The sequence below is a fragment of the Castor canadensis genome, chromosome 11 (genome assembly GCF_047511655.1).
Source record: "Castor canadensis chromosome 11, mCasCan1.hap1v2, whole genome shotgun sequence".
In the NCBI taxonomy this organism is placed as follows: Eukaryota; Metazoa; Chordata; class Mammalia; order Rodentia; family Castoridae; genus Castor; species Castor canadensis.
Genome location: NC_133396.1, coordinates 91,053,575 through 91,080,024, shown reverse-complemented (window position 1 = coordinate 91,080,024; position 26,450 = coordinate 91,053,575). Strand labels below are relative to the sequence as shown.

The window sequence follows — 26,450 nt, the reverse complement described above, 5'->3', positions numbered from 1 at the left end:
CAGAGGCACCTGCACATCCATGTTTATTGCGGCACTATTCACAATAGCCAAGTTATGGAAACAGCCAAGATGCCCCAGCACTGACGAATGGATTAAGAAAATGTGGTATCTATACACAATGGAATTTTATGCAGCCATGAAGAAGAACGAAATGTTATCATTCGCTGGTAAATGGATGGAATTGCAGATCATCATTCTGAGTGAGGTTAGCCTGGCTCAAAAAACCAAAAATCATATGTTCTCCCTCATATGTGGACATTAGATCAAGGGCAAACACAACAATGGGATTGGACTATGAGCACATGATAAAAGCGAGAGCACACAAGGGAGGGATGAGGATAGGTAAGACACCTAAGAAACTAGCTAGCATTTGTTGCCCTTAACGCAGAGAAACTAAACCAGATACCTTAAAGCAACTGAGGCCAATAGGAAAAGGGGAACAGGTACTAGAGAAAAGGTTAGATCAAAAAGAATTAACCTAGAAGGTAACACCCACGCATAGGAAATCAATGTGAGTCAATGCCCTGTATAGCTATCCTTATCTCAACCAGCAAAAACACTTGTTTCTTCCTGTTATTGCTTATACTCTCTCTACAACAAAATTAGAGATAAGGGCAAAATAGTTTCTGCTGGGTATTGAGGGGGGGGAGCGGGAGGGGGCGGAGTGGGTGGTAAGGGAGGGGGTGGGGGTAGCGGGGAGAAATGAACCAAGCCTTGTATGCACATATGAATAATAAAAGAAAAATGAAAAAAAAAAAGAAAAGAAAAAAAAATCCCTTGAGACTTCTCAAGCTGTGGATTATTTAGAAGTGAAAAATAAATAAATAAATAAACACTTAAAACTCCTAGAAGAAAACATAGGGGAAAAGTTTCTTGACATTCATCTTTACAATGATTTTTTAGCTATAACACCAAAAGTACAGGCAGCAAAAGCAAAAATAGACAAGTGAAGCAAAGAAAACAACAGAGTGAAAAGTCATCTACGAGATGGGAGAAAAATATCACACAAAAAAAAAAAAAGATCTGATTCTTAAATGTACGAAGGTGAGCTGGTCGCAGTAATATATGCCTGTAATCCCAGCACTAGGAAGGTGGAAGCAGGAGGATCAAGAGACTGAGGCCAACCTGTGCTGTGTAGCAGTCCCCACCTCATAAATAAATAAATAAATGTGGCAAGGGTCCTGAACTGACATTTCTCCAAAGAAAACAAAAATATCAAGAGGTGACCATGCTCACCATCACTAATAATCAAGGAAATATAATCAAAACCACAAGTATATATCGCCTCACACATGTTGACTATTATCAAAAACAAAACAAAAGGTAACAAGTATTGGCAAGAATATGAAGGAACTGGATCTTTTTATACACTGTGGGTGGGAATGTAAAATGGTGCCACTCTTATGGAAAGCAGTATAAAACATCCTTAAAAAACTAAAAATGGAATGACCATATGATCAAGAAGTCCTACTTCTGAGGGTTTATCCAAAGGAAATGAGGGCTGGGATGTAGCTTGGTAGTACAGCGCTTGCCTAGCATGCGTGAGGCCCTGGGTTCAATCCCAGCACCAAAAAAGAAAAGACAAAAAAAAAAAAAAAAAAACTTCTCCCCCAAAGGAAGTGAAATCACGGTTTCAAAGGGATATTATTCACAACAGCCAAGATATGGTAACAACCATAAAGATGTGGTACGGTCACATAATGAATTTTATTCAGATTTTAATAAAGAAAGGAAATCCTGGCTGAACCAGGAAGAAATTATGCTAAGGGAAATAAACCAATCACAGAAGGATAACTGGTGGAGTGGCTCAAGGGGTAAATGTGCCTGCCTAAGAGAAGGATAAATACTGCATGCTTCTATTCACACATCTAGGATAGTCAAATTTGTAGAGGTAGAGAGTAGGAGGGAATAGGGAGCTGTCATACAACAGACAGAGAGTTTCAATTATGCAAGATGAAAAAGCTCTAGAGATCTTCTGCAAAACACAGTGTCTATGTTACTAAAACTGCACTGTGCACTTAAAAACTTTAAGATAGTAAATCTCATGTTGCATGTTCTTACCACCACCCCCCCACACACACAAACACACACACACAAAACCAATGCAGGATGAGAAAACTGTTGCAAGTGGTGAATGCTTATTACCTTCACTGTGGCAATGGTTTTGTCCTATGTCCAGACACATCAAATTGTATACACTAAGTGTGTTCAGTTTTTTTTGTTTACCGTTTATACTTTAATAAAACTATTTTTTGCAAAAAAAAAAATGCAGTATCTTGGTAAATGTTTAACAAGTGGTCCAGAGTGGGGGAATTGCACTGCTTGCCAATTTCCTTTGTGCAAATTTTCCCATCATAATCAGTATCTTGGGATATTGAACTCAGAGTTGGGAGACATGCACAAGTTCTCTCCATACAACTCAGCAACAACACACCACTAGGACATTTTGGCAAATACTGGAGAAATCTGGAATTAGACAATGTATTGGATTATATTATAATTTATATAGACTTCCCTATATGTGACAATGGTAATGTGTTTGAGTGAGTGCGTGCCCTTTCTCCTGAGGAACTTGGGGAAATATTCGGATGGCATCCAGGTTATTATCAGATGGTTTAGCAAAAGGAGCTCTGGGGCAAAGGGGGAGAAGAAGAAGAGAAAATGTATCAAGAGGTCAATAGGGCAGGGTGTGGTGGTAGATTCATGCAATCCCAGCACTCTGGAGGCTGAGGCAGGAGGATCATAAGTTTGAGATCAGCCTGGGCTACATAATGAGAAACTATCTCAAAAAAATAAATAAATAAATAAATGAAAGAGAGACAGAGACAGTGAGAAAGACACAGAGAGAAAAAGAAAGAAAGAAAGAGAGAGAGGTTAATAGATGTAACCTCTATTATTATGATAGTATTAAGAATGTAGGTGAGAGACACATTGGAATTCATTAATGAAAACTATTCAGGGCTTTGCCTGAATGCTGATGTTTAGGGGGGTGGGGGGAAGGGCAGGAGACTTTCGTTTCTTCCCAGTCCAAAAGCTGTGCTCTAGCTGGTCATCAAGCCCTCCCCCGAAACCACGGGGAAGTGACAAGTTCATGTTGATACACATTGTCTGGCCTGTACTGAGAAGGAAGGAAGGAGGGAGGAAGGGCGGAAGGGAAGAGGGAGAGAGGGAGGGAGGGAAGGAGGGAAGGAAGAAAGGAAGAAAGGAAGGAAGGAAGAAAGGAAGGAAGGAGTCTAAAACCTTGTAATACTGGATACCTATTCCCTAGGTATCTGTATTTCTAACTCTTAATGTTAGAGCTGTTCAATGAATCATGCTAAAAAATGTGCCTAAAGACAAAGCTTAAAGTGTCCTGCTATGGTAGCTTCTAAGCACTGAGCAGAGAAAATAAAAATGATAGATACTTAATATTGTTTTATTATTACTACTTCCAAATGCTGATCTTGTGCCCTAGGTGAATATCTAAAAAATGATTTTATGCTTTCTCAAACACAGTTTTCCAGCTCCCTTGCTAGCTACTTGAATTCCTTGTAAATCCTGAAATTTAAAATCACGCTTCTGGAGTTAGAAACATCAATCTGGAGTTGATGATACAAATGACTGTCTCCTTTTCTGACAAGCTCCTATGATAGTTCAAGAAAGTAATGTAGGAGTGAGGGTTTAGAAGTTTGTTTCTGGAAGCAGATGGCCTGTCACTGAGAAGGCTGTGATTTGGTGCCCTCTAAAGGCAACAATGACAACAGCACTGCTTACCATGTGCTTTGAGTAAGTTCCAGGGCTTTGCCTGAATGCTGACGTTTAGGGGGGGTGGGGTGAAGGGCAGGAGACTTTCATTTCTTTCCAATCCAAAAGCTGTGTTCTAGCTCGTCATCAAAGCCCTCCCCCGAAACCACGGAAGTGACAAGTTCACGTTGATACACAACTTTTTTCTTAGTGAGAATACTGCCTGCTGTCACTAGCATAACAGAAGAAATAACAGAAGAAACAACTGATAGTTGTTTTAAACCGAGAGCGCGGAGATCAGCGTCTGCACTCTGTTTATTTTCCTTTTAGAACAAGTAATCTGGGTTTGAAAATTTTTTTTAATTCAAATGCCATCTTTGGCTTTTCGGCTTTGCGAATAATTTAAGTCCAAGTTCATGCTGTGGACTGACAAGGTAAGTGTCATGATTTTTTTTACCTTCAGGAGAAAATATTTCTACAAACTGTTCTTGCAGAGGATGAATACTGTCCCTGGAGTGGGCACTCCTTATAATGCACATATACATGGAAATGTCACAAGAAAACTCCCTGTGTAGCTATCTTAAACTAATAAATATGTCATTGTTTTTCTTTTACAAAATGGGAGAACAGGAGGACAGAACAGGTCCTGCCTGGGGGGGGGGTTGGTTGGTACCAGTGTGAGGGGGAGGATGTGAGGAAAGGGTGTAGGAGGGTGAATATGGTGCAAATACTATGTACACATGTATGCAAATGGAAAATGAGAACTGCTGAAACTATTCCAGAAAAGGGGGGAGGGAAGATAAAAGAGAATGATGGAGGGGATGAATTCAACTTATATATTTGATATATTGTAAGAACTTTTGCAAATGCTACAATGTACCCCCACCTAGCACAACAGTAAAAATAAATGAATAAAAAAGAAAAAGAAGAGAGGGCTGGTATGTAGCTTGGTGGTATAGCGCTTGCCTAGCATGCGTGAGGCCCTGGGTTCGATCCCAGCACCAAAAAAGAAAAGACAAGAAAAAAAAGAAAAAGAAGAAATAAAATTAAAAAAGAATGTGATTCTTGGTGTGGTGGCATATACCTATAATCCAGCTATTGGGGAGGCAGAAATTGGGAGAATCATAGTTTGAAGCCATCCCAGACCAAAAAAAAAAGAGTCAGCAAGTTTCCATTGTAACCAATAAACCAAGCATGTGGCTCACAGCTATAATCCCAGCTGTGCAGGAAACACAGGTAGGAGGACCAAGGTCCGAGACTCATTCCTGGAAAATATGCACAACCCTACCCAAAAAATAGCTAAAGTAAAAAAAAAAAGCTGGGGGCATGGCTGAATAGTAGAGCCCCTGCCAAGAAAGCACAAGGCCCTGAGTTCAAGCCCCGGTACTACCAATAACAATAATAATAATAACAAGGTGATTCTCTTCTGGAGCCTCTGGAGTAGGGTTAAAACAATGGAATTAAGGAGAGAGTCAGGAAGCAAAGAGAAGTTATAAAGAAAGTTACTTTGTGGGGGGCAACCATCCAAAAGAAAGGTGTCCATGAGGAGAACAGACTCAGGTCGCTCAGTGATTCCTCTTATGAATGAGTTGATAGGAGCTCCAGGCCTTGAGAAACACAAAACACTCCACAGGTGGTATGACAGGAAATACTACAATCCAGTGATGAGAAGAAGTGTTAACTGATTAAAATCCAGAGTACAAGAAATCAGGATCCATTATATGATTTGCAAGAATAGGGAACTTGGGGTTTGAACTTTTTTTTTTTTTTGGTAGAATTAGGGTTTGAACTCATGGCTTTGCACTTTCTAGGCAGGCACTGTACTGCTTGAGCTACACCTCCAGCCCTTTTTGCTCTGGTTATGCTGTGATCTTGCTTTTTGCTCAGGCTGTCCAAGACTGCAGTCCTCCTATCTTAGACTTTCTACTGTGTCTGGGATGACAGGTACATGCCACCACAACCAGCTTTTTCCCATCAAGATGGGGTCTTGCAAACTTTTTGCCTGGGCTATCCTGGAACTGTAATCCCCTGATCTTAGCCTCCTGTGTAGTTTGGGATGACAGGTGTGTGCCACTGCACTCAGCCATTGGTAGAGATGGGGACTTGTGAACTACTGGCTGAGGCTGGCCTCAAACTGAGATCCTCCTGATCTCAGCCTCCCAGGTAGATAGGATGACAGGTATGAGCCACTATTGCCTGGCTCAAACTTTTCTAAAAAGACAAATCTGACTTTGGCTTTTTAGCCTTGAGAAATAATTTTAAGTCCAACTATCTTCTCTATACTAACACCAATGTTGTTCCATGACTCAAACATGATTGCTAGTTGGTCATGAATGGGGTATGGTTTTACTGTTGTACAAAGGTCCAGTGCACAGACTAGAGAAAAGAAACCTTTGAAAAACAAAGTGTTTATCATTTTGTAGCATATTTGATAATTGACAAACACCTTATCCATTCTCTCAACCATTCAAACCTGCACTATTATCTACCACCTTTGAATTCACATGTTTTCTGCTACAGTTTGGGTTTTGAGGGTACCAATTACTTGGTTTTCAGACACAACAGCAATCCTTTCAGGCTGGAAAGAAAACTGTTTTAACTCTGTGCCTTACCAATGTGGAAACAAATGGCATGGGAAAATCAAGTAATAGTTATGTTACCAGTCAGCTGGGTGTGATTCTTTTGCTGTACCCTGATAGGAATCATAAGTAAGTGAGAACTCTTTCAGAACTGGCAGTCTCAGACTCTTGAGTCCCTAAGCCCTGACAGCTGAAATGTCAGATCCAGAGGCTTACAGTTCCAAACCCAGAGCTAGGGCCTACTGTTCCAGGCTTCAGAAGCCAGAGACCTGTAGCTATAGGCACTCAGGTAAGAGTGCCTGGGCACTGGGCTTTGTCTGGGCTTTAACCACTACTGGCCCCAGCATTCAGCAGCTATTGTAATCCTTGGCTCCTGGCAGCAGTAAGTGGCAGCAGCAGACAGCACCAAGCAGTAGCAGGTGATGCCTTCTACTATTATAGCTCTCAGACAGGCCTCAGGTACTGAGACCCTCGCCCTATGGTGACAAATGTTACAGATCTTAGGCAACTAATGTCACAGCTCCAGGCATAGAGTATTGGTACCCCCAGTTCATGGCAGCTGCTAATGTTACAGCACTTGGGCCTAGAGTGTCTGAGTCCTTAGCCCTTAAGGCTGGCAGTTTCCTAGAACTCTACCATTATCTGGGACCTGCTGTTACTCTTCTCTGGCTCTTCACAGCCTTCTTTCTGCAGCCTTGGCTCTCTACTCCATCTTACCTTCTCTCTATCTCTGTCATCCATCATTGTCTCTGCCACCTCTATTCCTGGTCATTTCTGTCCTAGCTGTTCTCTAAAATACTTCAGCTGCCCCTTGTCACTACTGCCACTGTTGCTGCTGCTGCCACCAGGGCAGTGGCTGCTGCTGCCTCTGCCTCACTACTACTACTGCTCTGATGTCACTTCTGTATGTTTTCTTTGTGTTCCCAGCTCAGCCCACTCAATTAATGATAAAGGTCAAAAGCAGGCATGAAAAGAACCTTTAGGAGAAGCCTTTAATTGGGCCTAATGTTATACCACCAGGGTGTTGCAGCACAGTAGGATATCTCCCAACTGACTCAAAAACTCTAACTGGAAAGCTTGCTTACAAAGCCAGAAAGGGGGTCTGGCAGGGTATTTCCACTGATCCTAACAGACCTTCATACAAATGAAATACTGTTTGCACCAATCATTGCTCATGCAAATTAAAGACTGAGTTTACACCAATCACAGCACATTCTCTCATGCAAATGGAGAACCATGTTTACAGCAATCATAGACCTTCTGCTGAGGCACCAGAGGAAGTGCTCCCCTCTGGCCTGGGTAAAAATGGCTGTAGGGTTTTCTAGGATTCACCAAGGCTTGTGATGGCAAAAAGTCTGGCATAAAACTATGTGAAACAGGCATGACTTCACTGTAGCTTCCTCAAGGAATCCATGGAGTGTTCAAAACTGCTGGGCTGGCAGGAAGATGAGCCTGTTGGCTGCTTGACTGATACTCCTTCACTCAAGGCAGCCAGAGAATCAGGAAAGGGTCTAACAGCTGTCAATTGGGATCAAATCATCCTGGTCCACAACATCTTAGCTTATTTAAAGGGAAAATAAGCATCACAATAATGACTTATCATTTCAGTAATTTAACAGTACTGAACAATGTTCTAACAATGCTTAACTCGTGCCTCAGTGACCCAGGGATGGGTGGTCCCTCTAATTGTCTCAGATGGAGACATAAGGAGAAGTACAACCCAGAGGTCTCAATTTCCAGTGCTCTCATGATCTTCCCTTACTAACTGAAAGCATATTTTTTATAAATGTTTATTAGAATATATTTGTTATAGAGGGGGGCACTCATAGTGACAATTCTGATTAGACTTATATTGTACATTAAATACATTGTCCTCATCATCTCTCCCCTTCAACCCCTTCCCCCCCCACTTAAAGCAATTGCAAGAGGCTTCTTAGTTCTGTCTCATATAGGTATATGAAGTCCATCTACCATATACTGTCACTTTAATCTCCTTCACTTACCCTCCCCCCCACACACACTGTACCTATTTTACAGTCCTGTTTTTCACTAATAATATTTAAGTTGATGTTCTAAGGGGTGTCTCAATGTATGTCCACTGTGGGTATACTTACTTTGGTCCATTCAACCCTTTTCACTACTCTCCCTTACCCCTTTACTTCTCACCCCCCCCCATTTTTCAACAGCTGAAAGCATATTTTAAAATGATTTCCCTCATTCACAAATTCATCATCTGTAAATACGGATTAATTTTAAAAGATGAAAATTCCCTGTTTTTCCCTATTAATTTCTATTCAATCTTTAAAAACAAGGTGAGCAGGCATGGTAGTACACATCTATAATCCCAGCTATTTGGGAGGCTAAGGCAAGAAGATCAAAAGTTCTAGGCTAGCCTGGGAAACTTAGTGAAATCCTGTCTCAAAATAAAATCTGAAAAAGGGTTATGGATGTAGCTCAGTGATAGAACAGTTGCCTAGCATGTACAAGGCCCTGGGTGCAATCCCCAAGATTGCAAAAGACAAAATTAAAAGACAACATATTTTTGACCAGTCCCATTTTATCCCACAATCCACACTAGACAGGGATAAAGAGAGTCTGCTAGCATTTGTATTCAGTGCATGCTGCTGTTACAGGACATACCACATGGTATTGTTTGTATGTCTCTTATAGTAGCATCTCCTTGAGTGCTGTCACTGTGCATTATTTCTCCAGACTTTATTACTCTTTTAACAAAATGAAATGGGTTCACATCTTGATGAGTATAATGCAAAAATAAGGATGTCCAAGCAAGAAAGGAACAGAGAAAGATTATCTGCAGAAGGTAAAGAGAACATGGGCATTATTTCCAAAGCAATGCCCTCATCCAACAAAGGAAGTGTGGGAGTTTTATTTAGGGAGCTGGCACATACAGTAGAGCCCTGATATCTATGAGTCTATGATTACAAGGAGACCACCACTAAGGAAAATGGAGAATGCACAGGAACACAGAGTTCAATGCTGAAATGTGGATGCATTATTCATTTTTCCCATAAGTCCTTTCCAACTTCTTCTAAAGACATGCCTTTCAACAAATCTAAAATTTTCACTTTATCGCTTAAATTAAGCAGATGCACTTTTACCTAGCTTTGGGGGTACCATTTGCCTTTTGGGAGGCAGATTTTCATAAAATGTAGGGCAGGGCAACACTCAGCAGATCATACAATGATTTAAATACAACTGACAAGAACACAGGACTGACTGAGAGCTTTGCCACATCAACTGAGCTAGGTAATACCTACCTAGAAATTTATATTTTTGCCTTTGAAATTTCTTTTGACTTTTTTGACCATGCTTGATTAAAACAGTGTGTAATAAATCCACAAATAAGGTGGGCTTACAGTATTTGTATGAGAAAGCATTTTGGTGTGAGCACTTTCCTGAGCATGCTCAGTTCAAGATGTACATAACAGAGCATGCTCAATTAAGGTCATAGGTCATGAAAGAAAAGGTGTCCAGGAACACTTCTGAGCACGTTTAACATACATTATAAAGATGGAAAACTTCTGTACATGCTTAGTGTCTTTTCCCAGAAAAGATTTAGCTGCAGACAAGGGAAAGGACATTTTGCATGTGATAATATGAGAGTTTGCCCCAAAGGGCACCTGCCTCACTTAGTTGCAAGCACTCTGATTTGGTCACTAAGTCTGAATCATTGGGACCACACTTGGTTCTCCACCTGCACTTGCAGGTCCTCGGGTCACAGATGTGGACTGAATTCCTTTACTGCCAATGAATTCAGTTCCGCATCTTTTCCACTTTACAAACTCAATTGACAACCATCTCTTTTGTGTCATTGCAAATAGAGAGCACAGCAGAGATCTGCCACCTTCAGATCTTCACCTAGTAGCCTAGAAATTCAAGTTTTCTTATTTGTGGAGGCCATTATTTCTGGTTAGAAGCCATCTACACCTCCTGCTCCTCAACTCAAAGGAATCCACAAGTATATTTATGAAGCGTTTCCAAATTTTTGGTAAATTTTATCTGCATGAGCTTTTTTCTAGGGAGAAGAGAGGGAAGAAGGGAGATGAGGAGGAAGGTAGAGAATGAACAATGCATAAATATTTTGTGCTAGGCATTTTTGTGTAAGCAATATCATCTTGTTTAATCCACACATAATCCACACAATCCTTTAATGTAGAATTTTTTATTGTACAAATACTGCATCTGAGTGTTTAATAGTTTTCTCAGTCATGTAATTAGTCAGTAGCAGAGACAAAGTTCAACCCAGTTCTGCTGCCACCAAGGCCCATTATCTGTGTAGCCTACCAAGCATACAAAATAAGAAGACTCCCAAATCAACTAGGAGTTTAAAAGGAAGAGATAAAATTTTACAATAGAAAATGAGCCAAGTATGGAGATCTCAATCTTACTGTCGCAAGCGTGAGATGTCACAGGGGAATCCACAGACGTGCTAAAAGGTTCTTGCTCTCAGAACACTCTCAAGAATGAGAGGTTGGAGCATCAGAATTACAGGCAGGAAGGAAACTATTGATAGAGAAAGGCTGAGTGGAGAGACGCACAGCGGGGTCTGGAAACCAGGTGCCTCCGGAGTGCTAGAGTGGGAGAATATATATTTATGTAAGGCTTCCACCCTAACCTAAAGAACAGTTCATAGTGGAATCCTATGGTTCCATTCTTGGCACACACAGGCCTCCTGTACCTCCTGGTCCTCTGGCCGAGCTGGTTCCTCTGCTTCTCCCAGGTCACCAGGGCTTCACATTCCTAAGATGTCATGGGGCTGATCTATGTTATGGAACTGCTACATTACAAAGGGTGGGTTAGCAGGAAAATCTGGAGCAGGCAGCCAAGGAAATCCCTCTGATTTGTACTGCAAGTTCATTAATCTGCCCCAGAAGCAAGGATGCTCTGAGGGATCTGAGAGTTCAGACGTCTCCCCTGCTCCCTAGAGTCAGTAAGTCCATTTTGCTTCTATGCCTGGGCATTCTGATTAAATTAGGAGGCAAGATGCAAAACCATGGGTATAAACTCCCCCAAGCCCACCCTAAATGTGCAGCAGCCGACTTGAGCCAAGATGAAGGAAGAGACTTCATGACAGAAGCCACAGGACACTTTAGGGCTTCAGATCACAATGTGCACATCTGGGCTTCAGAACCAGAGACCCACATTCAAGGCAAATTCTGCCTCTCATTAGCAGTGCATCCTCAAGTGACGTGGAATGATGATTCTGTGTTTTTCATTTGCTGGCCCTGGGGGGCTCAATACATATTTGCTCTCGTTTTCCCATGGCAAATACCACTATGATTAAGTAGAATGTTACTATGGAAATCACATAGGGGTTTTACAGCTAGCTTGCCTCAAAATCTGTCATATCTTCAAGCTAGCATGGAGGTTCAGGCCTGTAATCCCAACATTAGGGAAGTTGAAGCAGAATGATCACAAGTTGACAGTCAGCATATAGTGATACTCTGTCTCAAAATAAAATAAAAAGTAAAGAACGTAAAGCCTTGCAATATTGGACACTTGTTCTCAAATGGTGACATTAACCTAAACTGAATAGGTAGGGGCTGGGCTTGCTGATCTGATCTTATCTGACCCTCTTTCTTCATCTGTATTACCTTCTGATTCCTGTAGGTGTCTGTATTTCTGACTCCTGCTTCAGAAACTGTTAAAAAAAAATATCCCTAAAGACAAAGCCTCAGATGTCCTGCAATGGTAGCTTCTAAGCACTGAAAAGAGAAAATAAAAATTATAGTTACTTAATATTATTTTATTACTACTACTTCCAAATACTCTTCTTGTGCCTAGGTGAATTTCTAAAAGTCATTTTACGCTTTCTCAAACACAATTTTCCAGCTCCCTTGCTAACTGCTTGAATTCCTTGTAAATTCTGAAATTTAAAGAATTCTGGAGTTAGAATCCTTCGTGCTTCTGGAGTTAGAAACATCAATCTGGAGTTGATGACACAAATGGCTGTCTCCTTTTCTGACAAGTTCCTATGACAGTTCAAGAAAGTAATGTAGGAGTGAGAGTTTAGAAGTTTGTTTCTGGAAGCAGATGGCCTGTCACTGAGAAGGCTGTGATTTGGTGCCCTCTAAAGGCAACAATGACAACAGCACTGCTTTGAATAAGTTTCAGGGCTTTGCCTGAACTCTGACCTTTCCGGGGGGGAGGGAGAGGAGAAGGGCAAGAGTCTTTCATTTCTTTCTAATCCAAAAGCTGTGTCCTAGCTTGTCATTAACTCTCCCCTGAGACCAAGGAGGTATCCTGTCACCAGCATAACAGAAGAAACAACCAGCTTTTGTTTTAAACTGGGATCACCTTGGTCAAAGTCAGTATTCTCTTTGTTTTTCTTTTAGAACAAAGAATTTGGGTTCCCAGCCTTTTTTTGAAAAGACAAATGGCTTTTCAGCTTTGAGAAATAATTTAAGTCCACTATCTACTGTGTGCTAACAAGGTAAGTGTCCTGAATTATTTTTTTTTAACTTTCAAATGGAAATGTTTCCAAAAACTGCTTTTGCAAAGGATGAATGTTCTCCTTGGAGAGTGCATTTCTTAAGAAGGTAGGTGATTCTCTTCTGGAGCCTCTTGAGTAGGGTTAAAGCAACAGAATTAAGAAGAGACTGGAGAAGCAAAGACAAATTGTAAAGAAACAAAGTTACCTTGTGGGGGGAACCACCCAAAAGGAAGATGTCCATGAGAATAACATTCTTGGGTCTCTCAGTGATTCTAGGTCCACTTAGAATTTCCTCTTATGAATGAGTTGACAGAAGCACCAGGCTTTGAGAAACCCAAAACACTCCACAGGTGCTATGACAGGAAATACTACAACAAAGTAAGAGCATAATATAGGGTGATGGATGATAAGAAATGTTAACTGATTAAAATCCAGACTATAAGAAATCAGGATCCATTATATGATTTTCAAGAATAAGGAATTTGGCTTTCAAACTTTTTTTAAAACAGGAAAATACTATCTTTGGCTTCTCAGCTTTGAGAGATAATTTCTCTCTGCTCTATGCTAAGACTCATGTCACTCCATGTTTCATAAATGGTCAGGAATGGGATGCAGTTTTGTTGCTGTACAAAGGTCCAACTCAATAGATTAAGGCTCCTTTGGGCCAACAGACTACATATAAGAAACCTTTGTACCCTTGTAATTGACACGGAGATAGCACACACCTTAGATTCTCCCAACCCTTCAAACCTGCAGTACTACCTCTCACCTTTAAATTCACAGGGGTTTTGTTTGGTTTGGTTTGGGCTTGGGAGGCATCAGTTAATGAGTTTCAGAGACAAAAATAATCCTTTCAAGCTGGAAGGAAAGAGAAAACTGTTTTGATTCTGTCTTACAAATGTGGAAACAATGGCAAAGAGAGATGAAGAATTTTGCCCAAGGTCAGCTGGTTAGAGAAAGAAACAGGACTCTCAATTTCCAGTTTGCTCATGACCATCCTTACTGATCTAAAGCATGTTTTAAAATGACTGCCCCATTCAGAAATTCATAGTTTGAAAACATGAATGTTTAAAGGTACAAATTCTCAAATTTGTTTCTATTGAGAGTTTAGTCTCTAATCAGTCTTTATAAGACAGATGTTTTTACCAACTCCTCTTTCATCAAACAGTCCATTCTAGACAGGGCCAAAAAAGTCTGCAATCATTTGTACCAGGTTTGCTGCCTTCATAAGACCTTTCATGTGTATTGTTTATATGTCACCCTCTCTCCTTGTAACCTGAGGGCATCACTGTGTCTTTTTATTTCTTCGAGTTCACTATTCTTTCTTCATCACAAATGTCATCTTTGGGGCACCACACATGGCTCAGTACCTATACTATGGAGTACCCAGGGCATAGATGTTGAATTCCTTTGCTGCCAGTGTATTCAGTTCAGCATATTTTTCACTTTACCAATTCAATTAACAACCATTTCTTTTGTGTCACTGCAAATACAGAGGACAGCAGAGATCTGCCAACCTCAGACCTTTATCTACTGGCCTAGAAATTCAAGTGTTCGTATTGGTGGAGGCCATTATTTCTGGTTAGAAGCCATCTAGACCGCCTGCTCCTCAACTCAAAGGAATCCACAGGTATATTTGCAAAGTGTTTCCAAATTTTTTGGTAAATTTTATCTGTATGAGCTGCTTTTCTAGGGAGAAAAGAGATGAGGAAGGAGGTAGAGAATGAATCATGCATAAATATTTTGTGCTAGGCATTTCTGTGTAATATCACCTTGTTTAATATACACATAATCCTTTAATGTAGGCATTTTTCTTATTTTACAAATACTGTATCTGAGTGTTTCAGTAGTTTTCTCAGTCATGTGATTAGTCTGTAGCAGAGAGAAAGTTCAAAGCCAGTTCTGCTGCCTCCAAAGCCCATTCTCCTTGTAGCCTACTTAGCTCCCAAAATAAAGAGTGTTAGAAAAGAAGAGGTATGGAAGAAGCAGAGACAGCTCAAACACCAGCACAGGGTTTACTGTTCAGGCAGAAGCCCTGTGGAAGGGGACCCTAGCAAGAGAGCTAGAGCCCACTGCCACACACAGGCTTGGGCTAGATATAGGAGGCTAGTGGAAAAGTACCAGGGAGGTAACTAAGGGATGCCGTTGCTGGGCAATCAAAAAAGATAAGTTGTAGTTAGGTTACTGTCTGCTCAACTGTCTTTGGCATCCATCCAGGGTGATAAAGATTAACAACTGTCCCTTTGTCAGTCTTTGGGGTTGGTTGGGGAGTTTCTAGTCAGCAACCTGCAAGGGGGAAGGGGGTCTGGTCCTAACATGGCTGTCCTCACTGTTAACCCTAACAAAGAGACTAAATCAACTAAGAATTTAAAAGGAAGAAGTAAAAAAAAAATGTAATAGAAAATTAGCAGGATAGCAGGAAAATTTGGAGCAGGCAACCCTAGGAAATCCCTCTGATTTGTACTGTAAACCCACGTAATTGCCCCCAGACGAGTTGAGTATGAGAGGTCTGAAAGCTCAGAAGTCTCCCCTGCTCCCTAGAGTCAGTAAATCCATTTTGCTTCTGTGCCTGGGCATTCTGATTAGATTGAGAGGCAAAATGCAAAGCCATGGGTATAAACTCCCCCAAGCCCACTCCAAATGTGCGGCAGCAAACCTGAGCCAAGATGAAGGAAGAGACTTCATGACAGAAGTCACATGACACTCTAGGCCCTCAAACTACAACATGTTCACATCTGGGCTTCAGAGCCAGAGATCCACATTCAAGGCAAATTCTGCCTCTCATTAGCAGTGCATCCTCCAGTGATGTGGAATGATGATGCTGTGTTTTCCATTTGCTAGCCCTGGGGGCTCATTACATTTTTGCTCTCTTGGTTCCCCACAGCAAATATCATTATAAGTGCCATTTGACAGTGAAAATGACATAGGGGTTTTATAGCTAGATCTTGCCTCAAATAGCATTGAATGGTCAATGGCAAAATCAAATGAATTAGATATGGTTTATAAAACAAATACCCTTAGGTTTCAAATACTGTTTGTGTTTTCTGGAATGCGCAAGGGGTTTCTGGGAAAAGTAGGATGTGCAACTAAGTCCACTTGACATGTGGACAGACTCACCAATGTTGTGAACCTGATTTACTGGAATAAAGTGATTATGCCTGCTGATCAAGACAAAAGCTATTCTGAAGTTTTGGAAGCCCATTTTATAAAATGAAGAACTAGGTCTCAGAGGAATACATGAAAATAAATTACTTTAGTAAGCTCCCCCACCACGAAGTTAGAAACCACTAAAAATACAACATCCTGCAAATTACAACCTAAAGAAATATTTTGCAATGTATCAAAGACAATGCTTGTGTGCTTATTTTGTAAAATATACCTATAAATTAGGAATAAAGAAAGGAGAAACTCCCTAATTGGGAAAAATGACCTAACTGTGCAATCTGCAAAAGAGAAATACCATTGGTAAAAAAGCATATGAAAACCTGTTTAATCTCATTTGTAATCCCAAATCTGAGATAATATCTTCTACCTATCAAATATGAAGTTCAGAGAATGAGGTCAGATTCAGAGAAAGATATACAAGCACTGCAGGAGAGCAACCTGATAATTTAGTAACATGTTTACAGCTCATTATTTTATGTACTTTTCCACCCTACAGTTGTAGTTCTTGAAATATAGTCTCAGGAAATAACCATATATCTGTGCCAAGATTTGGATGCTAGGATGGTCATCATAGCGTTGCTTTCCATGACTGAATAGTAGAAACATCTTATATTGTCACTATTGAGGCTGAATAAAATAAATAACAGCACATTTGCCTATGAAACAAAAAGCTGGCTCTTAATCCCCATGATATACTTGCTCCTGTGTCTCCTGACTAGCATGAGCATTCTCATTTCCACTCGCCCTCATCTTGAATTCCAGAATGTTCCATATGACTTTCCTTGGGGACTCTCTATTATGGTCAGTGAATCTTGTGTCTCTACAAGGTTAAGAACCTCCACCCCCTTAATGCACATAATATCCTTGTTGTGTGGCGGGACATGGCTGTAATGTTCTTCAGGGCTTGATGCTTTGATTAAAAGTAGCATTCCTAACGCCTGCAAGTCCTAGAATTCAGAGAGGCAAGATGACAGGAAAAGTTCTTTAATACTGAGAGAATCTAGGATCCCCAGGGGGTTAAGGTACTGGCTACATTAGATAATAATGAAAACAACAACGATGACAATAATAATAGCTGAATTAATTGAGCACTTACTATTTTTCCCACTATTTTATTTTATTGATTTTATTATTCATATGTGCATACAAGGCTTGGGTCATTTCTCCCCCCTGCCCCCACCCCCTCCCTTACCACCCACTCCACCCCCTCCCTCTCCCCCCCACCCCCTCAATACCCAGCAGAAACTATTTTGCCCTTATTTCTAATTTTGTTGTAGAGAGAGTATAAGTAATAATAGGAAGGAACGAGGGTTTTTGCTAGTTGAGATAAGGATAGCTATACAGGGAGTTGACTCACATTAATTTCCTGTGCATGTGTGTTACCTTCTAGGTTAAGTCTTTTTGATCTCACCTTTTCTCTAGTTCCTGGTCCCCTTTTCCTATTGGCCTCTGTTGCTTTTAAGGTATCTGCTTTAGTTTCTCTGCGTTAAGGGCAACAAATGCTAGCTAATTTTTTAGGTGTCTTACCTATCCTCACCCCTCCCTTGTGTGCTCTTGCTTTTATCATGGAGCACTTACTATTAACAAGAGCAATTCTATAACCCTTCCAACATTTATCAGTCATTTAATCTTTACAACAAATCTTTAAAGTAATTATTATTATTATCAATGTCATCATCATCATCAACATTCCCATCTTACCCATGAGAAAAACAAGGCACAAAGAAGATAGTCCAACAACATACAACTAACACATAGTGAAGCCAGTATGTAAAACAAAGCAGTGTGATTTCAGAGTCTGAATTTTTCAACCAAAATATGGTTCTGCTTCCACTCAAAGATGACAAGAGTATATTTTTATGCAATAAAAACCGCATCCTGTATCAGGGTCTCCCTTCCAACATCATCATACAAAGAAGCTCTGTTTGACCTTCTTCTAACAGCCCACCATGGCCAAGAGGGTTGCAGTGATTGGAGCTGGTGTGAGTGGCCTGTCCTCCATCAAATGCTGCTTGGATGAGGACCTTGAGCCCACCTGCTTTGAAAGAAGTAATGACTTCGGGGGACTATGGAAGTTTTCTGTGCGTGGTTCACATTCTCCTATTTCCATCAATCATAATCTGGCATTTGCTTTGTTTCTGCTTACACATGGTGGCTTTAACTTGCCTTGGTGGTCAGGGAAGGGAGTAATTCACTCCAACATCCCAAATGTGTTCATGGTGCCATGAGAAATACTATGCAGGATGTAGTATAATACATGAGAAGCCTTAAGAATAGACAGGGCATGGTCAGGAATATACAGGAGAAAGGAGGAAAGAGTCAAATTTGATAGATAACATAGTTTGGAGGTTTATGATGATTTATGGACCATGGAAATTCTAAAACAAAGTAGCAAAGTATCACATCAGATAAACTGAGCAGCACTGGTAAATAAGGAGTAGGTTTCACTCTAGGGAGGATGGAAGTTGGCATCAGCAGTAGAGATACAACCCCTAGGGAACAGAACTGGCAAGAGGGAGGCAGAACTCCAGTCTTAGAAGATCTGGTGGGGTACAGGAGGGAGTAACTTTCACATTATCAGAATAGAAAGAACCCAGGAGCAGACCAGTCCTTTAAAGTAGTAGAATATGCAGCTTAGAAGCTATGCTCAGGGCCCAGGCAGCTGTTTGGGTACGTAAGCATCAGAAAGTGAGTCTGGAAGTAGTTAACTGACACTTGCCTCTGGCCAGGATTGGTCCTGATTACAAAATAGCAAGGTATTCTGTGGGGATTGAGGAATCTTCCCCAGTGGTGGGATGTAAGAAGGAATCAGAAGTTGGAATCCAGACAGGGCCAAATATCAAACATACTTGGGGGAAAAGAAGAGCAACATCCATTCAACTGTTATGAACCAGGCAAGCCTTCATGGAAGAGATGGAATTTACTGAATCTTTGAACAATGACCAAGAAAACAGAATAAGCAAATATATGCAGCCAGGGATAGTCACAGCCCTAGGAGTATAGTAGGGGGATAAAACCTTTTTCTGGTATATTGTGAGCCTCAGCAGGCCACCAAATGTCAATGTGGAAAGAAAGTACTGGGTCCGGTTTGTGTAGCTTCTGCTATTTGACCCTATAGTTGGTTTGATTTCTTTCTTCTATTCTAAAGTAATACAGATTAATTTTAGAAATAATATTGAGTTAAATAAAAGGAAAAATATAAATTAAATATAGTAACAATATCCACAGGTCAGAACTTTTAAAATTTTGATTTAATTTCTTGCAGTCATATAGATGCTATTTTTTCAAAAAAAAATAGGATGGTAATTTTTATTCATTCAACATGTACTTATCACTTCCTTCTACCAGGACACACTAAAACATGTGACAGATAAGGGCTCTGCCCTCTTACAGTCTAATGGGGAATAGAAACAGTAAAAAGATAATTGCAATGGAGTATGATCATCTCTGTGGTAGAAGTCCATGATGCTGTGGGGCCGTAACAACCTTATGCAGATCCATAGGTGAGGGAAGTCTTCTTAAGGAGAGTGACAAATCCTTATCTCAACTAGCAAAAACCCTTGGTCTTTCCTCTCCAACAAAATTAGAGATAAGGGCAGAATAGTTTCTGCTAGGTAGCGAGGAGTAAGGGGGGGTAAGGGAGGGAGTGGGGGGCTGAGGGGGTAAGGGAAGGGGTGAAGGGAAGAGAGGAGAAATGACCCAAACATTGTATGCACATATGAATAAAATAAAATTTTTTTTAAAAAAAAAAGGAGAGTGACAAATAAGGAAGAGACTTGCAGGAGAAATGGAAATTAGCTTAGCCACAAGTTCATTGGTGCTTTTAATGTGGATCTTTTTGTTTTTAAGTGATGGAGATCAAGACCAGGCAACAAGTTGAGTAGTACAGAAGAAAACAGAGGCTACCAATATATGAAGATTCTTTCCTAAAAACTGAGATAGAATGGAAAGTGACAGAGATACAAGGGAATATAGGTTAAGGGGGTGGGCTGTTTTGTTCTTAAAATTAAGAGTCTTCAGTGTTTTAAGTTCCAATGGGAAGGAGCCAATAAAGACATGGTGACTGAAAATATACATAGACAATAATGAGGAAAAAACAGCAAGGGGTTTCCTGAGGAAAAACAAAGAGGAAGACATCCAGAGCATGACAGGAGAGAGCAGCTGTAATTGAAGAAGGAAGAGAAAGCCAGGACAGACCATGAACCCTACATTCAAGGAATAATTTAAGGATGATGTTCGTCTTGGGGAGCCCTTTTAAATTTCCTCAGCTGCATATGGTTTAGGAAAAATATTGCATTTAATGATTCCAATCCCATTACTGATGTCTTATCATTATAGCATGGGGACCCAATGCTGAGTTTCTTGTAACTCATTAAAATTGCAAGTAGAACACTAACTGCTATGAGCCTCTTTCAGCTGGGCTGGCATAAGCCACCAAGATCTCTGTTTTCTTCCTCCTTTTTCCTCCATTCTATCATGCTAACTATGCTTTCACCACAGGAAACCAAAGATGGGATGACCAGAGTCTACCGGTCATTACTGACAAATGTCTGTAAGGAAATGTCATGTTACAGTGACTTCCCTTACAATGAAGATTATCCCAATTTTATGAGCCAAGAGAAATTTTGGAACTATCTCCAAGAGTTTGTCGAGCACTTTGGCCTCTTGAAATATATTCAGTTTAAGGTGAGACACTTTGGGTTATGCAAAGTGAATGAATGGGAACTGGCCTATTCAGCAATCTAATAGAAATATAAGTAATTTTTTCCTTGATTTTTATCTATAAATGAAAAGACAGATATTAGTCTCCTCACTCCTCCTTCTGCTTATATTTTACTCAAATAAAATACTGAATTTCCTGATTCTTCCTCTAGATGTCAAAGTCTCATTTAGGATGAAATTTAGAATTTTTTTGAAAGGAAAGGAAAAGCAATTCTGTTCATGAAACCCATTGGGAAGAAATGACCAGAAGTCTTAACTATAGAAGTTTTAATAAGGAAAAATTCAATTTTCCTAATTTTTTCCAATGCATCAAGAATTATAATTCATTTCCTTCTCATCAGGAATTAAAAATTGACTGTTTTATCCTTCCAATGAAAGGATCAAATGTCTTGAATCCTGGTCTATATATTTCCACCTTTGAGAGTTTGCATAAGTTACTTAACTTCTCAGAGAACAAGACAAACCAAATTTTTAGGGAAATTAAACAAATCTTTATTACTTTCTTCAAATTATAATGTCTACATTTTGTATAAAATTTCCTAACAGTACAAAAATAAATATTTTTAAAAATACAAATTTCACCACAATCCAATCCCTGCAGATAAGTGCCATTAAGATTTGGTACGTTTTCTTCTAGACACATTTATGTGCATACATATGATACTGGGTTGTTGCTCCCAAGTTAGTGTCCTGGCACAGTCAGTGATTGAAGACGCTGGACCAGGAGTTATGAGTTAAAGCAAGCACAGGTTTATTGAAAGGATAGCAAAGCACCCTGACAGGTGGGACTTAGTAAAAGAGCCAAGTTGTAGAATAGCTGGAGTCTAAGGGGTAATAAAGGGCTGTGTCTGACTTAGACACCCCCTTCTTTACTTTGAAGCTGCTTCTATAATTAGCCATATAACTAACTTCTTGCTGAACCCAACCATCTGGCTGTCCTCCATCCTCTGCCAACTGGACATTCCAAGAAGGTCTTGTTAGTCCATCCTGTCCTTGAGACCTGACATATACATTTTATGACTACCGCTTATTATTTTAGTGAGAACCCCCACCTCCATTTCACTATCTTGGGAAAGTTTGCTGTATCACTTTCCCTAAGGGGTCTATATTTCATCTTTTTAGATGTTTGTCTTTAAGAATGCTACTTTGTCTCTCTTATCTAGGACAAAAACTGCTGTACGTTATTATCTAGGTGAGAAGCCGGCTCCTCACTCTCCTTAGAGGTTTACTTTTAAAGATGCCTTCCCATCTCCTTTATCTAAGACAAAGTTACTTTTGCCATGTGTTCCTTTACATTTCCAAAACTATTTCTGCTGTTTACTCCCCTTCACATTCATTTCCCTCACACATATTTTTATTACCCAAATACATTCATATCTTATGAAAAATACTATACAATGTGTTTTTTAAGATCCACCAATATATATGGACCTATTATAAGACTTGGTCTGCTTAAAATAACAGACAGGGGTACCTTATCAGTCATTGTATGAGATTCAAATATTTTGGTAGGAAGTGTCTGTCTTTTGCTCATAGACCACTGTGTGCAGCGTAACAAAACGTCCAGACTTCTCTGAAACTGGTCAGTGGGACGTTGTCACAGAGACTGAGGGCAAGCAGGATAGAGCTGTCTTTGATGCGGTCATGGTTTGCACTGGACGTTTCCTGAACCCTCATTTACCTTTGGAGTCCTTTCCTGGTGAGTCATTTCTACCTGAGACCATAACTATTCTCTTGGGTTTTCTTTTTTTAAGAAGAAAAACTACTGATTTGTAATTAGAAATACTTCCCCATGATTATAGACAACTTTATAGTTACTCTTGAAAATAATACTCACTAATTACTTTGAAAGACACAAAGGACTATGCAGCTGTCAGGTCTTATTATTAAATTATTAATATAAATGCTATGATTTAAGCTTTATCGTTCATATTCACTTCAAATGCAGTGATTAAATAAGGCTTAAAACTATCAGATCTGTCATTAAAAGTAGATGTTGATTTTTAGGACTGATTTACAAGTAATACAAATCAAGATAGGCCTGTAAGGTCATTCAAATCATGACTGGGCCTGTAATTCAAGAACTTAAAGAAAGTGAGGGTATAAGGAAATTTGATAGATTATTTTAAAAGGAAACAAGCCAGAAATTATACATGCAAATGAATAAATTCACTCTTCAGAAGAGACACCATAGTAATAATCCATTACAACTCTTAGATCATAGCTATCCACAGAAAGGAGTTTTAGAAATTCCCTTCTAGAAATGCTTCCGACACCAGCATCTTTTTTTAATATACTCATGACTGCAAATCTCCACTTCTGAGGTCAAAACGGATGATTTGGGAAGCTGAAATTTATTCAAATTCAGGTCTGAAAAATAAAATTAATTAAATAAAGATTGCTAAAATTTAGTGAAGCTATTTTTCTATCACTTCTTAGTTACCTGGAAGGCAACTAGTAAGTAAAGTTTTGAAAATGTTTTGAGAAATTTTAAGAACTTATAAGAAGAATGTGAAGAATAAAACTTGCAGACCTTGGTAGGAAAAAAATGAAATATAAATCTTGACAAGCCTGTCTGAGGGCTAGTACCAGTAGGAAGAGGGAGGGCATGAGGAAAGGGTGAAGGAAGGTGAACATGGTGGAGGTACTGTATACTCATGTATGAAAATAGAACAATGAGAACTGTTGAAACTGTTCTAAGTGGGGGAAGAGGAATAAAGGAGAAAGAAGGGGGGGGTGAAACTAGCTAAGATATATTGTAAGCACTTTTGTAAATGTCACAATGTACCCTGGGTAAAACTATAAGATGCTAATAAATGAAAGAAAAAAGAGAGAATAAGACACATGTGCACCACTAAGAAGTAAAAAGTGTTAAAACACTACCATATTTGGTTCAAGTCTTTTCTTTAGATAAATGAAATAAAATACTATAGATGAAGTAAAATAAAATCCTCCTAAATAAAAAAGACAACCAGACTACACAATTCAAAACAATATTCAGAAATCAAGTGAGAATTCAATTCATAATTTCCCAAGAAGGAATGCTGTAAATGATGGTTGGGCTTCATGCTTGCTGCTATGCTGGGGACTGAAGGAATATATAACCAACTCTTATAACCATGTGTCTATGGGAAAATATGTTACAAGTGCTAAATAGGCTACCTGTTAGAGTCTCATTGCCTATTCAGATGTCCTGTGGTGCATAGTCCTTTTCAGCAGGCATCAGACCAGCTGTCTGCCACATGACCATCATCTGATCTACATGAAATCAGTGCCTCACACTGTCAGCAGTGCAGGAAACTGTTGCTGCAGTGCAGCCACATCCCTTACAGGAAGTTCTACACACACACTTTGTAGCATGAGTCAAACACCAGTCTCCCATAGGCTCCAAGGGTCAAGGTCTCAGAGTGGTCTCCTTGAAGTTACTCACACCTGGCTCCATGTCCATGGGCCAGACAATATCATGACACATTAACAACTCCTTTCATCAGACTGTCCAATTTCCAACTCCCAGCCACTTCAGTTCCAAGCATTGTAGAGCTTCAAAGTGAATCTGAAGCCAAGGATCACTGCTCTCCATACACATTCTTTGCAAATTCTGCATAGTTAGTTTAGCACCTCACTTGTAATGCAGTAATTACTGCTTAGTTTCAAGGTTTAGGGGCTTGAACAGGCAACATTAAACTACTATTAAAACATTTTGTATATATTTCATTATATATTGTAGCTCATTGATGATTGTTATATAGTAAATAAATGAATCCATGGCTAAATGGTAGGAGCATGATATAATCTAGAAGAAAGTTCAGTCTTTATACATTAAAATTTTAAGAGTAATTTAAGCATTGGGGTGGGAGGCTATCTAGTCCTCTAAACTGCTGAGCTTCCCTTTCTGATGCTTTGGCCATGCTTCATCACACCTGTCAGTTGGGCTGATGGTCACTGGCCTCTGGTGGTCACTGGCCTCATCACCAATGTTTCCTGTCACTGCTCAGAATTTCCATTGCTGCCTTCACTATAAGTAACCCTACTTCCACTGTTATGATCAATCTTAGTTTATGTGAATTCAGGATTTATGTCTATTGTATCTGCAAGAAGATAATTACCAAAAATAAATTAAAAGGAAAACACCTTTATTCATATATATACATATATATGTGTGTATATTATAATAGCCATAGCCATGCTTCTATTGAAAGAATGTTAAGAATGAGTACAAATAAGTATAAACAACCTGAAAATAAAATAAAAATAAACATATAATGAAGTATAAAGTAAAATAAGCACAAAGTGTAAGTATAAGTATAAATCACAATTATTTACAAAAGAACTTGCCATCAAGTTTTTATGAAAAATTAACTGAATTAAAATTCCATTTGTAAACATATTATGTCCATAATCACATTCTTTTAAAATTTAGTTAGTTAGTTAGTTAGTTTTGAAACAAGGTCTCCCTATACAGCACAGGCTGGGATAAAACTGTGATCATCCTTCCTCAGCCTCCCACGTGCCAGAATTACAGACATGTTTCACCACCAGCTTAACATTTATTTATTTTTAATTGACCTAAAATTGTCCATATTTACAGGGTACTATGTGATGTCTTGATGCATTGTGTAATGCTCAATCAGGGTAAACATATCTATCGCCTCAAATATTTACCATTTCTCCATGCTAAAATATTAACAAATCCTTTCTTATAACTTTTTTGAACTATAGAGCACATCATTCTCATTTTTCTTGTCTATTACCTAGTGCATATTGTACAACCTTTCCCCATCCCTCCTTCTTCCTCCCCCTCCTCTGGTAACCACTATTCTGCTTTCAAATTCTATGTGATAACTTTTTTTAGATTCCACATATGAATAACATAAAGTAGCATTTCTTTTTGTGCCTAGCTTATTTCATGTAACATAAGGACTTCCAGTTCCATCCATGTTTTCTCAAATGACAAGATTTCATCCTCTTTTATGGTTGAGTGGTATTCCACTGTGTATATCCGTATACCAAATTTACTTTATCATGCATCAATCGATGAACACTTAGGTTGTCTCTATTTCTTCGATATTGTGAGCAGTGCTGTAAACATGAGAGTGCATATGTCTCCTCAACATACTGATTTCATTTCCTTTGATACACATCCAGTAATATAATTGCTAGATCATATGGTAGATCTATTTTAGTTTTCTGAAGAATCTTCATGCTGTTGTAAATAATAGCTTTACAAATTTACATTCCTACCAGTAGTGTGTAAAGGTTGTTTTCTTTAAACCCTCATCAGCACTAGTTATCTTTTGTTGTTTTTTTATAATAGCCATTCTAACTGCAGTGAAATGATATCAGACTGTGATTTGATATGAATTTCCCTGGTGATTAGTAATTTTAAAGCATTTTTTTCATATTCCTGTAAGCCATTTGAATGTCTTCATCTGAGAGATGTCTATTTAAGTGTATTGCCCTTTTTTAAAAAGAATTAGATCAGTTGGGTTTTGTTGTTGTTGTTTTTCTATTAAGTTCAGTACCTTATATATTCTGGTAATAGCTGCTTGTCAGATGTATAGTTTGTAAATATTTTCTCCTTCTTTGTAGGCTGCCTTTCACTCTTGTTCGCTGTGCAGAACTTTAATGTAATTCCATTTCCTTTTGTTGCCTGTGCTTTTGAAATCTTCAAGCACTTCATAGTTTCAGTTCTTCTATTTAAGTTTTTATTCTGATTTGTTTTGTGTATGGTGAGAAATATGGATATAGTTTCATTCTTCTGCATATGAATATTCAATTTTCCCCACACCAATCTTTGAAGAGGCTGT

The 26,450-nt window shown here is 39.3% G+C and overlaps 1 protein-coding gene across 3 annotated transcripts in view; it reads left to right on the top strand.

Moving 5' to 3' along the window:
- The first annotated feature begins 3,902 nt into the window (after positions 1 to 3,902).
- Positions 3,903 to 26,450, top strand: part of Fmo4 (flavin containing dimethylaniline monoxygenase 4) — a 34,009-nt gene continuing 11,461 nt past the window's right edge. The window contains exons 1-6 of one of the 3 annotated variants that reach the window (XM_020170038.2): positions 3,903 to 4,157; positions 12,659 to 12,756; positions 14,252 to 14,386; positions 17,865 to 18,002; positions 20,422 to 20,607; positions 22,180 to 22,342. In XM_020170038.2, coding sequence (XP_020025627.2) covers positions 17,871 to 18,002; positions 20,422 to 20,607; positions 22,180 to 22,342 — 481 coding nt within the window. In that variant the 5' untranslated portion in view covers positions 3,903 to 4,157; positions 12,659 to 12,756; positions 14,252 to 14,386; positions 17,865 to 17,870. Of the gene's footprint in view, positions 4,158 to 12,518; positions 12,757 to 14,251; positions 14,387 to 17,864; positions 18,003 to 20,421; positions 20,608 to 22,179; positions 22,343 to 26,450 lie in introns of those variants that run through there. The other 2 variants (XM_074047505.1, XM_074047504.1) reach the window with 2 other exon arrangements.